The sequence below is a fragment of the Eumetopias jubatus genome, unplaced genomic scaffold (genome assembly GCF_037043125.1).
Source record: "Eumetopias jubatus isolate StellerSeaLion01/CBP00866 unplaced genomic scaffold, mEumJub1_p1.0 scaffold_4, whole genome shotgun sequence".
In the NCBI taxonomy this organism is placed as follows: domain Eukaryota; kingdom Metazoa; phylum Chordata; class Mammalia; order Carnivora; family Otariidae; genus Eumetopias; species Eumetopias jubatus.
The window spans coordinates 112,537,214-112,552,890 of NW_028274810.1; the positions used below are offsets into that span (position 1 = coordinate 112,537,214).

General features: G+C 47.8%; 1 protein-coding gene across 1 annotated transcript in view; it reads left to right on the top strand.

The window, feature by feature from the left end:
• The window catches only part of FAM135B (family with sequence similarity 135 member B), a 173,432-nt gene that overhangs the window by 76,606 nt on the left and 81,149 nt on the right, over positions 1–15,677 (top strand). Inside the window, exons 3-4 of the mRNA XM_028105680.1 lie at positions 3,007–3,146; positions 11,858–11,928. Of these exons, the coding sequence (XP_027961481.1) occupies positions 3,007–3,146; positions 11,858–11,928 (211 nt within the window). The remainder of the gene's footprint in view (positions 1–3,006; positions 3,147–11,857; positions 11,929–15,677) is intronic.

A 15,677-nucleotide genomic window follows, 5' to 3' on the forward strand; every position in this document is an offset into this window, starting at 1 on the left:
TGGCCTGAAATTCCAGATTAAGCTGTTTGGAACTCACTCCTTGATTGGTGGGAGCCATGGAGGAGTCCCTCTGCCTCTGCGCTGTTCTCTTTCCCCTGCACCTTGCCTCTCCTTTTCTTTTCTATTCCTTCTTCTTTCTTCTCCTCCCTTCTTTCCACTACCTCGTTTGCCCTTAAAGTTCCAGCTGTCCTTTCAGATACTTATGCGTGGTACAACCCTGGCACACACGGAAGCAGACAGATATTTGGGGAGACTCTAGTCTACACCTTCTCCTTGGACCACTTGAGTAGAAATCCGGTTACCAAACAAGTAAAAGCATTCTAAAGAGATGTGGCTCTTCAGCCCGCAGCTAAGTAAGGGCAGCATCCCGAATATCCCCAAGGTCTTTAAGGGTGGAGAGAGCATGCACATTCCCCAACGCTGGGTGCCCAGTGCCTGGTGCATACAAGGAGGGTGAGCTGGAGTAAGTGCTTTCTCTTTGCCAAGGAGGGCTCCATAAAATGAGCCGGAGAGCCAGTACCAGAAATTCCAGGAAGAGGCCTTGCCAAGGAGAAGAAAGTCACATTTCCTGCAGAATGTCAGGAAGAGGGAGCCAAGATAATGGGCAAGGTATCAGAGTGTGCGTTGTCGTTGTCGAGGAAAGAACCCCAGTGGGAACGAAGGAGACAGGCACTGTCTCAGTGATGCCTACAGTCCCAGACGGTGGCCGTGATCAGTGAGCCTTCCCTTGTAAGAAGACTCCTGTTTTATGCCCTACTTAATAGTGATAAGAAAATGACACAGGAAGTCCCATAGGGCATAAGAAATGCCTCATCCTGGGCCTAATGGGGGCACTTTGGGATTTGGTGATCTGTAAATATCATTGAGTCCTATGGTCTAGTTTGTCAATCTTCTCAAAGTCAAAGGAGTTTAATCTGCCGTAGAAATGTGGCCAGTGGGCAATGCCTGGGTGGCTAAGTCGGTTAAACACCCAACTCTTGATGTTAGCTCAGGTCATGATCTTGGGGTCATGAGATCGAACCACAGGTCAGTCTCCGTGGTCAGTGGGGAGTCTGCTCGGGATTGTCTCTCTTTCTCTGACCCTCCCCCTGCTCACATGCATGCTCTCTCTCTCTCTAAAATAAATTTTAAAACAATCTTTAAAAAAATGTGGCCAGTGGAACTGTATTCAACAGAAAATGCTCAAACTTTTTTCTAAGCATAGTTAGAGTCATCCTACTGCATATTGCACACCCAGTATGTGCCTGGTCTTAGGATCTTGATTTATTTTATGCTCCTTATGTCTATACGGATCCCAGGAGGTCAGGGTGGATATGCCCATTTTTCATGTGGAAAGCTTTGGTTACAAGGGGTGATGTCACTTGCCCAAAAAGGCTGGTGATTGAACTGTTGTGCTGGTTGTCCCTCCTGGTACTAGACGGCTCAGTGCTGCTCTGACCTTCAGAGTCTTTACCCCATCCATCCTCTGCCATGGTGTCGGGCTGGCTGATAGATCAACTAGGCCTTGACAGTGATAGAGAGAGGGCTGGTGCAGCAAATAAAAACAGAGAGGCATTTGCACACAAGGATCACTTCTATTTAAAAGCCACATCACTTTGAATCCAGAGGGTCTAAATAGGCCTGCATTAGCCTGGCAATTCTGTTTCCTTCATGACGAAGTGCAAATTAGAGCAGGCACATCTGAGCAGCCTTGGTAATGACCTGGGATTTTACATGTTTTTCTTCCCTCTGCGGAAGCTACAAGGCAAGTGTTGGCTTGCACGTCACTCTGCACTGGGGGCTGAGAGTGACCCTTTCTTCCTGTTTCCCTGGGATTCTTCAAGCCATCTGAGGACAATGCACACTGCACTTGAGCTGTTTTTCTTTGCTGGTTGCGCTGGTTTTTTTCCTGTTATTTTCTGGGCTTTCTTTGCAAACATGCTATTTCATTCTTTCTGTAGTGATTTATAGGGGACCTACATTTTGCTAGGAGATGGGTGCATTTTAGTCAATCACCTGAGACTTCTTGGTTGTTAAATAGATAGATGTGATGATGAAGCCACACGATGCCTCATCACATAACAAATACCAAGACTCCTGCCTCTTTTCCTTTGAGCCACGCTCTCTTCATCTGTAGTAAAATCTTCCTTAGCAGTTTCCCAGAAGGATTAAGGAAAAGAAGCGTACATGAAAGCATGTTGGAAGGTGTAAAGTACCACACGGCCGGTCATTTTATGAATAGGTAATCATTGCCTTATATTAGAGAAATATTAGCCTTATTTATTTGAGAATGTTTTTATATTTTCCTTAGGGTGCAGTTCATGTGTTAAGTGGTTCTGAGAAATCCACCTGTTTGCTTTCCATAACTCTGGTCAGCGGATGCAGTCAAGGCTCTCGTCATCATCAGATAGATGTGTCTTCCTGAAGTTGAACTCGACTTACAGACAAAATTTAGGGATTAGGGTGTATATAGAATGCTTTGGAAGATACTAAGTCGAACAAGTTCCTTAGAAAACTTGATGTCTAATGCCATTAGAATCCATTTAACCAAAAACTCAAGACAGTGTTTTCCGTATCATACATGTTATGTGAATGACATTTTCGGGAGAGAGATTCTATGGGCACTAGGAAGTCCTTGGAGAAGGAAAATAAGTTTCTATCCTTATTTCCCTGTTCTCTTCCCTCCTGATTTCAGGAGAGGAGGATTATGGAAGGACTCACAGAGGAGGGGACATGTGAGCAGGTGAGCAATTTAGCAGACACCAATTTCTAGCTGAGGAGCACTACATGACAAGATCAGATTGTGTGGTGTGTAAGGGATCCATAAGTTTCTTCCAAGATGCCAGCCCCGTTCCCTCAACAGCAGTCTTTATAGGACGGGATGCCATTCTTCTGTGGTTTTAATCTTTGGACACCACAGTGCATTTGGGGGCCATGACCTTCCTTGAGCTGGACTGACAGCAGAGGAGGCTGCAGGGACAGGGCAGGCCTGGAGTTCATGGGCACCTACTGGTTCTTGTTTTGCAGACAGCAGCAACCTGCACTCAGCCTGCACCCATGAGAACGCCGTGCACAGCCGGGTCTTTCAGATCTTATACAGGAACGAAGAGGTCCCCATAAATGACGCCGTCATCTTCCGGGCTCATTTGCTCTTAGATGGAGAAAGGGTAAGTCATGCAATCTGCTACCAGCCACAAGTGCTTTTGTATCTGTTGCTGGGTAAATGGTAAGTGAAGGAGAAGCCAGAGATTTGCTCTAAAGCCCGGCAGGGATTCATGACTTTAGAGAACCCACGCACTTACTTATTTATTCTTTTTTGTACTCATTCTTTCATTCATGTGCTTCCCCCTGCCATGTTCCGAGCAGTTTCCATTAGCTACCTGACTGATGCTTTTATTCCTTCTTCATGTACCCGTTTGCTCATCAGTTCTGGGGCTCCATCAAGCAGTCAGTCAGCAGACACCTACTGGGTATTTGCTTTGTGCAAGGCTCTGTGTTGGGCCCTTGGGTGGGGGACAGAGCTGCAGAAGGAGGCAGGAACTCTACCCTCGAGGGATTGGGAATTCAGCAGGAACACAGGTATAGAAAGCACCCCCTGGTGGGTGACGTGCACGGTGCTGGCTGCATTTACAAAATAAACAAAGGGCCCCAAGGATGGAGAGATGAGCTCTGTGGGGGACATCGATGGTTCCACCAAGGAGCTGGCTTTGAGACACACCAACTAAGAGTCCCTCAGATGAAGAGAAATAGAAATGGCACCCTATGCATGAGGAAAAGCCCATAAACCTTGGGGACCTCATTCCATTTGTGGGAAACCTGATCAAAAATTCTCTTTTCCTCAGATGAACACATTTCAAAGGACTATCTGAAGTCTAGGCCTTGCTCACACTTGTCCAGTCCCACCTCCAATCCCCGTCACCACAGCCCGGCTGCTCATTTCCTGCTAGAATACCTTCAACGATGTGGAAGTGTAGTCCCATTTTAGGAAAGTCAGATTAGAGGCAGGTCCCCCACTCCCATTCCCTGAGTGGTGCGTGGAACGGCTCCCGCTGGCCAGGTGACTTCTTCCTCTTCTCGTGCCTCGTGGCTTTCCCTCCACGTCTTTCATGGTCTAGGTGGTAACCAGGTTCCACTGTGTGGCTGGAAGTGAAGAACTCATTCTTCATTCATCAATCCGTCCATCCATCAGAGATTTATTGAGTACTGACTAGCACCTGCTATGGGCTAAAGATAGAACAAAAAGATATCCCTGGTGTCTTGGAGCTTATATTTTACCATTAGATCAGTACATCACAGGGAAGTCAAATAAACAAATCCTGTACATCCTACCCTTGAGCCTCGCACTGCTAATGCTCAGCTTACCCGTCTATAAGATGCACCCACAAGGGCGCAAGAGTGGGAGCTGGTACCCGCCACCCCTGTTGGAGGTCCTGTGAGGCTACCTCGACCTGACATGGAAGAGAACGCATGGCAGGCCCACTCGGCAAGACCTCGGCTGCTTCATGAATGCCCAGAGCTCAGCTCCTAGACAACCTTCTCACCGGGTGGAGCTTATCCCCTGGAAGACAAGGGACAGGCAGGAGAGGCCTCCCTGAGAAGTCAACATCGAGCTGAGACCCCAATGCTGAGCAGCCAGGCATGCCAGGAGCTCAGGGAGACAGCATCCGTGGGGGAGCGCACAGCAAGGACAAAGGCCCTGAGGTGGGAATGAGGTTGATGTGTCCCAGCAAAAGCGATAAACCTAAGGTGACTTGCACAGTGAGTGGAGGGAAGGAGCAGGAGGTGAAGCTGGAGAGGTAGGTGGGGCCAGACTTGTGTTGCAGGCCACGGGAGGGAAGGCAGAGATTATTCTTGGGTGATAGGGAGCCATTGATTTGGTCAGAAAGGTGGAAGGGCACGATTTTGCCCCTCACCCCCACCCAGTCTGTGCGCTTCTCAGCGCTGGGGTCTCCTCTGTCTATGTTTGCAACACCAACGCCTGCCAAGGTACTCCGCTGGAGACCCCCGGCTAGTGTGAGCAGATGACTTCGTTGGCAAAGGAACAAACTGAATTTTGAAGCTGCAGCCCTTTCAGGGGCTTTGTAACCCCTCTCTTTCCAAACAGAAATGAATATCCCCAGTGTGCTAGCCTCCAGTTACCCTGAGCCCCGTCTTCCTTGTGCCATCACAGTGACCATGAACACTTTATCTGTAATTGAAATCGAAGAGACCCAAACAGCTGCTATGAGCTGTGCCCACTGTCTCCTGATGGCTGGCGCATCGCCCCCCTCTCTACCTTCCCCCACCTGCTTTGGACCCCGTTGCTGATTGCAGGCATGGCTCAATAGTATCCATACCTCAGTAGTATCCTTACTGTACCTTACCTGGGTTCGGCTTGTGAGAGGCGTAGCAGTGATTGAAGGAAGGGAGGAGAGTGGAGCCAGAGTATTCACTCCCCAGGCTCCTTCCATGCTGGCTCAGGGAGGGCTGCTTGTCCAGTGTGCCGGAGCCTGGCTTGTGAGAGCCAAAGGGACACGTCTCTTTCCACCTCCCCATTCAGCGATGTCACATGGGTAGCTGGAAATCAGTTGTGGTGGAAATATTTGCACCAGAGAAATCGGCAGTGCTGCAAATCAGAGTTTTTAATTTTCCTTCTGAGAGCCGCTTGTTAAGCATTTAGCCACAGTCTCAGCTCAGGCGAGGGGGCCACTCCACGTAGCTTTCTCTCCAGTTCTGATAACCATTCCCTCAGCCTTTGTTTCCTGGTCCAGGGTGGCCTGGACATCCTGCGGTGACCAGCCCTGATGCGTGGCCCTCATCTGTGGCTTTCCATAAACCCTCCCCTCACCCTTGTGAATCATCCCTTTCCCGAACTGCACACATTCTTCATTTTGAGTGCATCATCTGCTTCCTTCTTGGGCCCAGTTTAGGAAGAGAGCGCTGAGGTTATTTTGAGTGTTAAGGAATTCCAAATTAGGCTGTGCGCTCACACTTGGCTCATCCAGTTGATGGCAAGAGAACATCAGTTTACCTCTCGTGGACCATCATCATTTGGCATGTTGGTCTCAGAGCCCTTCCGGGCAGCAGCTGTGTTGGGAGGCTGGGTTTGGACATTGCTCAGGTGTCTTGGTCATCTTTCATCTGAATTTACCACGTGCTCCTGCCCCAGCAGTCTGTAGCCCTTTCCCAACACCCAAGTTCAGCTCATGTGAGGTTGTAACAAGCCTCGGTTTTGAGGTTGAACCTCACAGGAGTCCCTGTGACAATACATATTGCTTCCTCCCTCTACCTAGTCACTCATCTCTACAAGCCAATTGTCACAGTGTTGGGGTAATCCAGACAGCAGCAAACAGTGCTACAGTTAATCATTATACCCAAGTCAGTGACAATTAAAGTTAGTTAGATATGTCCATAAACACTGTATATCGAGAATGGACACGTTAGCTCTTTTCTCGTGAGTATCTGTCTGTGTTTGACAACCAAAACACTGCCTATAGCCACGTGGCCAGGGTTCGTGTTCCCGGGTGCACACAGCCTGTCATTGTGAACAACAAATCCATACATGATGGCTACACGTCAAGCATACTGTTGCACATGCTACAGGAAATGCAGACAGGATTGTGTCCGCACTGTGAGGGCACGGGTCGGCAAGACATGACCATGAAGCCATCCCAGCTCAAGGCATACGATGGGCTTTTTTCATGATGGTTGCGAAGAGTGATTGTGAAAGTAGGATGACTGTTTTATTTACATGCACTCTGTGTAATCACTCAGAGGATTTGGGAAGGCTGACAAAATGCATAGAATAGTAAAAGGAAAAAACAACAGCAACAATAGAGTTAGCCAGAGTACAGGGAAAACACAGAAAGGGGGCGGAAAAGCCTGGAAACTCGGGATGAATGTCATAGACCAAAATACACAAACATGGTGTTGGATGTTGCCAATGGCAGCCGACACATTCAGCACTGAGCTTCCCAGCAGCCTCGGCAAAGACGACAGTTCTTAACAGCAAGATGCTTAGTGCCCTGAGGAGGAAGAGGAGCAGATTACATCAAAAAGTCTTTATCAACAAGGTTACATTTTTATAGGCTTAAAAAAGGAAAGTATTTCTCAAGATGTGATTCTTTGTTGTATCCATACCACAGAACCCTGGCATACTTGTTCAAAATGCAGGTTCTTGTGTGTGTGTGTGTGTGTTTGTGTATGTGTGTGTGTGTGTGTGTGTGTGTGTGTGTCTATTTATCCTGCAGTCATTTATATGAGCAGATCCCTTAAGCATAGAAAAGAAAAAAGAATTACAATAAAAACATAATTCAGTACATTAATAACCAAACCCAGGGTTCATATGTGGCCCTTTATTAAGTCTTTCATGTAGTGATCCTTCGGTGGTCATATCTTACTAGGGAGTGAAGGTCAGTGGAAGATCTCCCAACATTAGATTGAGTTCATTGCTTTCTTAATACTGATATGTATCTGCTTTATTTGAAATGAAGATTTTTTTTTTATTATGTTAGTCACCATACAGTACAGCAATTGCACTGCTGGGTATTTACCCCAAAGACACAGATGTAGTGAAAAGAAGGGGCACATGCACCCCAGTGTTCATAGCAGCAATGTCCGCAATAGCCAGACTGTGGAAGGAGCCAAGATGTCTGTCAATCGATGAATGGATAAAGAAGATGTGGTCCGTATATACAATGGAATGTTACTCAGCCATCAGAAAGGATGAATAGCCACAATTTGCATCGACATGACTGGAGGGGATTATGCCAAGTGAAATAAGTCAATCAGAGAAAGACAATTATCATTTCATTTCACTCATATATGGACCATAAAGTATAGCATGGAGGACATTAGGGGAAGGAAGGGAAAACTGAAGAGGGTGGAAATTAGAGGGGGAGACAAACCAAGAGAGACTATGGACTCTGGGAAATAAACTGAGAGTTTCAGAGGGGACGGGGGTGGGGGCATGGGGGGATGGGTTAGCCCAGTGATTAAGGAGGCCACGTGTTATAATGAGCACTGGGGGTTATACACAAATAATGAATCATGGAACACTACATCAAAAACTGATGATGTACAGTACGGTGACTAAAAAATGTGGATTCTTGAGCCCATCCCAGACATAGTGAGCCAGGCAGAGGGAGTTGATTCAGAGTTTTGAGTTTTTACAGAATGCATGGAATTTCCACAGGAGGCTGTGATGAGCTTTCAAGAGCAAGGATAGCGTGTTGATGGCAGGGAAAAGCAGTGACATAGATGGCAGATCTGGGGAAGAAAGCCTCGCTTGCAATGGGGGAGGAGGCAGCATGGGGCAAGGGGCGCAGTGCTGGACAGGAGAGTTAAGACTCAACACGCAGTCCCGGGCATGCCCTGCTAAACACCACATGCTTACCTGTTCTGAAAGAAGGAGGTGCCCTCAGGAGTCAGGAGGAGGAGAGCTGGGATTTGGAAAGGTCCATCTGGCAGAAATATGGGAAATATGGGAAGTGGGGCCCAAAGCTCCAGAGCATGGAGGGAGTGCTCTGGTCCATGTGAGTGCTGGTGAGCGCTATGGCAAAGGCAGCCGCAGTGGGGCTGGGTGGAAAGAGTGACCTGGGCTCAGGTTAAGCATAGGGGATGCCGCACGTCCTGTAGTCAAGAAAATTCAGTGGGAGTTGACTATATGGTTTGGCCATGAAATGGGCTTGGGGTCCATTGACAGCCCAGGGTAGTTAGGAGAAGACACATTTCTTTTGGGGGAGTGATAGGAATTGAGGTTGAGTTAGGATAACACCCACATGATCTTAACACGAATAGCACCTTGTATTTATTAGGTGTGTGTTGTGTGGCAGGCGTTGTGCTGAGTGCTTTTCTTGGGAGATCTCATTGAATCATCACTCCAGTGCTGTGATGTGTATTACAGATGAGGATACAGAGATGTGGAGAAAGAAGTAAGCAATTTGTGCAAAGTCATGCTGCTAGGAAGTGGTAGAGCTGAGATTTGAACCCAGGCAGTCTGGCCAGGACACCTGTGTTTACGAGCAGTATGCAGGCCCGGTATGTGGAGTCGGTGCACGGAGGGTCCTTTTGGGGTAGGCCCACAGGAATTTAGAAATAACAACAATAACGTATTTGTTGAGAATTGTCTTTGTTCATACACTGTGTTCAGCCCTTTATGTGTATATTCTTAGTCACACAATAGCAGTGCTCTCTAAGGAATAAGGGTAATATTTTACCCTTGTCTTCCAGATGAGAAAACCAAGTTGGAGAGGTTGATTGGCCCAGGGTAGAGCCAAGAATGGCACCCATGTAGAATGTTTTCCAATGTTCCCTTTCCTACTCAGCTGTGATGTAGCTCAGGAGAGAAGCTAAGAATGGAGGGGAAGAAGTGAGAGTCACCATTATGAGGGTGTTGAAACCAACCAGGGAGAGAATGCACAACCCAACACGCAAAAAGGCCAAAGAAGCAGACGAACCCTTGGCCGAATCTAGGCTGTGGGATTCACTCACCAGTTGACCTTGGGAAAGTTGAATTGGGAACTTGCTACTACCCTGAGCCTGTGTCCTCATTTGTGAATGGGGACAATATTTCTGAATTCACAGTCTTCTCCACATGGAATAAGATAGAATGGGCAGTGGACTGCTACCCAGGAGCTCCTCTGCAAATCCAGTTATTGTTACTACGTCCAGGGCTACACTACATGGCTTCCTGGTGTTAAACATTGACTCTGAAAAGGAGGTGATGTCTTTAACCAAGTAGGACAGAGCAATGGAAGAGCATGTGTACAAGTGTGTATGCACGTGTGCATGTGCAAATGTGTGCATGTGTGTGTACCCTTCTGCACATGCCAATGTACGAGTGTGTGTGTGTGTGTGTGTGTGTGTGTGTGTGTGTGTGTGTGTGTGTGTGTTGGGAGGGAGGGGAAGGCAGCCAACAGCCAATGGTGAAATCAGTGGTTAAAGAAGCCAGTGACTTCATTCTGGAGCCTTTTGGAATTAAATTATTGAGACATCACTAAAGTCATAGCCAGGCTCAATCTAGCCACAGCTCATCCTGGCCCAGGATTCCTCTCCTGGTTCCAAAGGATTTGCAGCAAAGTTTAAAACTGGAGCGTACAGTGAATTTTTGCTAGCCAGCATGCTCAGGAGGTGGTTAGGCGGGCTTGCTTTGCCAATCTCACTTCCTAGGAACGGGTGGCAAGAGGCTCCGTTGCTTGGGTTGTGTGTGTACGAAGCAAGGTTTGTGATTATGCAAAACAAAGCTAGAAGCGGAAGTTATTCATAGCACTTGGATCCAGCAAAATGTTAACTTTTAAATGCTTTTTTCTTTTTCGAACAAATTTTAAAACCCTGGGGACCTAAAGATAAATTCCATCCATATGTCTCTGCCTGAGTTATGCTTAACCAGGAACGTGTTTCCAGAGATGCTTTTGGGTAAGAGATTTCCACCCCTGGGGGCTGAGGACATTTTGCAAAGAAACAAAACCCAAAAGGAGTGGGGGTGGTGAAGAGCTTTATTTATTCCTCAGGAGACATGAATACTTTCTATGTGGCAGGCTCTATTCTGGGAGCTGGAGATCCAGAATGAATTAAGACTACTCTCTCCCTTAATGGTGACTGATTACTGTGGACCCAAGGCAAGAAAATGGCCAGGGGGTTTTAGCCACAGGCCAAATGGCGAATGTCAGTGAACTCGGGGAGCCTGATCCAAACAAAGCTTCTAGATGGCAGCCCTGTGTTGCCAGATCCAGGGATTTTTTTTTTTTTTTAATAGAAGCTGGAAACTTGCAATAGAAATGTGAAGTTGCCTGATTTTTGAACGTTTGGGGTTTGTGAGTTGCAACTTGCAGCTTTGTGTGGACTGAACAAAATGTGTCTGCAGATAACAATTTGGCTCACTGGCTTCTAGGTTAGGAACCTGAAACAATTATAATAGGAAGCATTGAATGCTGAGACAGAAATTAGAAACCAGGGTTTTGTGGGTTGCAGGGGAGAAGGGCTCCGGTCAGCCTGGGCGTGGGGAGGAGCCCGAGTCCTGGCCCAGGAGCATAGTGCTTTCCTAGGTTTCTCCACTGAGCAGGGGAGGCAGTGGGATCTGGTATTCCGCAAGCAACCTTCCTGCAGGTGGGGGTATGGAGTTCAGTGTGGGAAAAGAACAACGGGGGGGAGGGGTGTGTGGATGCCATCTTTTAGATATATGTGGGAAGCTGGCAGGTGAAACAAATAGATTCCTTTGCGAATTGATGAAAACAGGAAAGTTACGAATGAAAGCAGCTGTGGATAGGACAGGAAATGCCAAAGTGTCTCAAAGTGTAAATGGTTGAATGTAACAGACCTCAAGATGAAAGTGAAAGATCTGCTTTCTTAGGAAGCTGAGCCACCTTGGGGAGTGACTTCACTTTCCTGAGCGTCAGCAGCCTCCCCTGACCCCCGGAGAGTGGTGCCCACCAGGCAGGCGTGCCTGAGGGCAGAGACCATGTCACCTCCAGCATCATCCCATCACTAGCCAACTGGGGTTTCCCGTGGCCAAGTTCACAGCTCCCCCTTCCCAGAGCAGGTGCCACGGAACACTTCCCTCCTGCCTAAAAGGATTCCAGATCAAATCTGTTGGGGGAAATGTGGTTCTCAAAAGTCCTGTGATATAGTAACCTTATTTAACATTTTTTTTTTTTTGGCACATTGACTTTTTCCCCACGTTTGACTACATAAATCTCTTCCTTCTGTTTTCCTGGTAATACCCACAGATCTCCCCTTCAACCGGAATTCCATGGAACGTGCATGGGAATTCCACTTCTCGAATAAAGGACATTAGCCTTGTGGCGAGATGCTTTTCCTAAACTTTGAGAAATAGACCAGCCACATTTTTGATTTGGGCCAGATTGACCCCTAAATCCCTCGCACTGTGTTTCTCTCACAGGTGGAAGAAGCACTAAGTGAAGTCGATTTTCAGCTCAAGGTGGATCTGCACTTTACCGACAGTGAACAGCAGTGAGTGTCCCTGACGTCTCCGAATCGTGGTCCTATGACTTCCTTCTTCCAACCCTTACCCGCTCCCCAGGGCAGCTCATGGCCGTGAACCTCAGAACATTGCTCAAAAGCCCGGTTCTTGAGCAGCTGCAGTGCCCTCCGTTGCCACAGCCCACCAAGCCATGGGGCTGGACGTGTCCACGTGGTCACTGCAGACAGCATGTGCTTTAGAGAGGGCGCGCACGTGCTGTGTGCATGGAAAACAACCTGCCTGCTTGCCTTCATTATCCGGCACCTTCTCATCCCTGACACCTCGATTCATTTTTTTCAGTGCAGTATTATTTTCATTAGGTCTTTAAATTAATGACCCTATGAAGTGGCAGGTCTCAAGGCTCTTCCTGAATCCAAGGAGATGCGGCCAGGATTCTGCATCTTTGTACTAAATGCCCGCTATTATGTTTCAACTCTGAAAATTGAAAATCCATTTATGTGTCACCTGTGGATTACACAAGCGGGAGACAGTTGCTCTTCTTTCCCGTAACTGCTTCCTCTCAGCCTGTTCTGGGGCCTCCTCTCCTCCTCCAGGCGAGCTGTCAGCCACAGGTTCTACCAGGTCAGAAAAGGATAGCCTCTGTTTCAGGGGTCATAAGTCCAGTCAAGGATATTAGTAAAACTGCCACCTCTCATCCAGTTTATGACCTCTTCTTTGCCCCTGTCTCCGCCTGCACCCACCACCCCCAGCGCCAGGCTAGCTCAGCTCAGGAAGCTCCCTGTGCAGGTGCGGGGCGGTGGGCAGCTTCATATTTGTTCCTGCCTTCTTCCCCACTGGGGTGTGTGGACCTTGCAGGGTCAGGCATGGTAAGGAGGGAGGAGATTGCGGGGTGGGGGGCAGGGGTCATGAAGGGCAGATTTAGTTGCAAGCAGCTTCATGCAGTGGAGGCTGAATTACTGGGTCCTTTGTTCTTGGGGTGTCCCTATACATTCCTTGGGGATCTACCCATTAATTAGGCAAGCTTCCTCACACCCTCCCCCCCCACCCCTCCACCACCAACCCTGCAGTTCTCTGATAAAGCGATGCTTCCTGTGGCTGGCTCGTCCACTTCTTGCAGGAAGCTCTTTTGGCATATTCTTCTCCAAAGAACCCACATCTGGTCCTTGGGAAATGAACAAAGGCACTTGACTCCCTCCCTGGTGGGGCCTCCCTCCCCCTGCAATCCTCCTCACTCCTCCTTGGGCCAATGCAGCCACCCTCAGCTTCTCTCCTGAGGACTTCTGCAGGATGAGTCAGGCACAAGGACCTATGTTCTCTCAATTCTAAGGGACTTGATCAACTTCACTTGAGGATCCCTCTCATGAGGCTTACAGTTATGGAGGAGACACTCCTTTTCCCTCTGTTCTGTTAGCAGATTCTCAGAATTATTCTGACCACTCTCCACAAATTAATCTGCCCTTCTGGTGTCTACAACCCCTTCAGCAGATACTTCATGTTCTTCTATGGGTAATGGAGAACCGGGTGGCCAATGGTCCGATGCTGGCGGAAAACTCCTCCAGTCCCCCATTCCCTTCATCCCTACAAAGTTCAGACTCCCTGTTGGAACTTTCTCCCCTTTCTCAAGGACTTTCTCATCCCTGAGACTGATCTGGTTGTTATGGGAGTTTCCGTAACATGAGGAGTTGAAGCAGATGGGATTCTCTGAGATGTTGGTGACCTGATGTATCTGCACCTTGAGAATTGACATCTGCTGATGTGCAAATGGTCATGTCTAGTGTCTGGGGCGACAGGAGTATCTGTCCGTGGTCTTGCCATGGGGTCTGGGCTCAAAATCACAGATTCTTCATTCTTGTCTGGACCCAAGCCCCACCGGCCACATGCTTCCCTCATCCCTGCTGCTTACTCCTTCGTGGGATGGTGGATGCTTGGGAAATCTTATTCTCCTCACACCATCTCCACAGTTTGTTGTTCTAGCACCATATTGAACACAGAGCCCCTGCGGGAGGCTGGCTTTCTTCCTCACCTAGAAACTCGGAAGTGAATCTCCTGCCTCTGGTCTCATATGCCCCTCAACCATCTGTGATTTCTATCATTCACCCATCTCATTAACCCACCTGCCTTCTCTTCCTGCACCTGCTTCCTTCAGAGACATTCATCCGTTACTCCGTGGGAGACATTTCTAAGTCATCAACGAACCCTACACCTCAGCCTAGGAGTTCTCCATCCATTCCACCAGGCAGCCTGAATGATAGTCATGGTCAACCCAGAAAATGAGACCATCTGGCCGTCAAAACAGTGGTTGACGGAGATGGGCCCAAAGTGCATGAAATTCAGCAGCTCAGGCTCTGTGCTCATCAACCACGAGATGTTGGTCAAGTCCCAGAACATTCCTACATCTCAGCAGCCTCATTTATAAAATGGACATTATTATACAATCGGGGCCCCATAAGTCTGTTATGAAGATTAACAGAGACAATATCTCAAGTGTGTGGCCTGCCGAATCAATGTCTTCTTCCTCTTTGTGGCTTCCTAGATGCACATGGGGCCAGGCTTCCCTGTGTCCCTTCCTCTCTATAACACAGAGCACTTAATCACAACCAGAGCAGGGGGCATCATGAGTGTAAGATTAGCTAAGAGGAACAGGAAACCAGACGCTGGGGAAGAGTTTATAATGCCATATTTTTTCATTTTCATAAATTGGGTTTAAGGATGATACACTGTCTGTAGCACATCCTGGGGATACACATTAGGCTCTGAAACATAACCCAGGCAGAGGCTTCTTTAGAACCACATAGGCCAGGGTGGAGACCAACCAGAGAAGCACGGTGTAGAATATCGGGGATTTCAAAAGGTCTCTTGACACCCATCTCCTCCAGTGGTTTTCACTGTGGGTAGGGCGATTCTGTCCCCCAGGATCATTTGGGCCACATCTGGAGACATTTTTGATTGTTACGCAGGGGATGCTGCTACTTGCATGTAATGGGTAGAGTCTCTGAATGCCGAGAAACATTCTACAGTGCACAGGACAGAACCCCCTCCCCGACAAAGCCTTATCCCATCCCCAAAGTCAAGATCACCATGCTCTAGTCTACCCTCCGCTTGCACCTGCTACGTTGCAAAGGCCCACGAGCATATGCCTGCACAGAGATAGGGAGCTCACTCCTTCCCATCAGATCCCATTCTGTCCCTGGGCAGTTCTGCCTACGAGGAAATTCTTCTTTATTTAAGGAACAAGTCCTTTCTGTGTGCCTTCCTTCGGTTGCCCTGGATTTTAGTCCTTGCAACCACTTAGAAAAATTCTCAGTCAGGATGACCCTTTAAAATCAGATAAACAAGACTCTTCAATAAAATGATCTCTTCATCTCCAATTAAATATCAGGGCTCTTTCTTTGTGTGTTTTTTTTTTTTTATTGATTTTTTTTTTTTTTAGTTCCTTTATAGAAATGCAGACATTCTCCTCTCGTTGCTCTCAGGTTTACCTCCATCCTTTCTAAATTGAGACCCCCACAAACTGAGTTTTATCTCCATTGATTGGTTCTATCCATTTTAGAGCACAAAACAGCTTTTACCTCCTTTATTCTGAGGTCTTTACTCCTATTAGTGTGGCTTAAATTCTTCTTCACATTTTTGACACCGTTGCTACCCTGACGTGTTCTTCACCTCCTGTCGTTCTAGCCTAAGAATATTTCTGTGATTCCTACAAGCCTGTGAGCGAATGGATTCCAGTAGAGTCCAGTACTACAGAATGGACTGCGTGGTCAGATAAACGTGGGCCTAG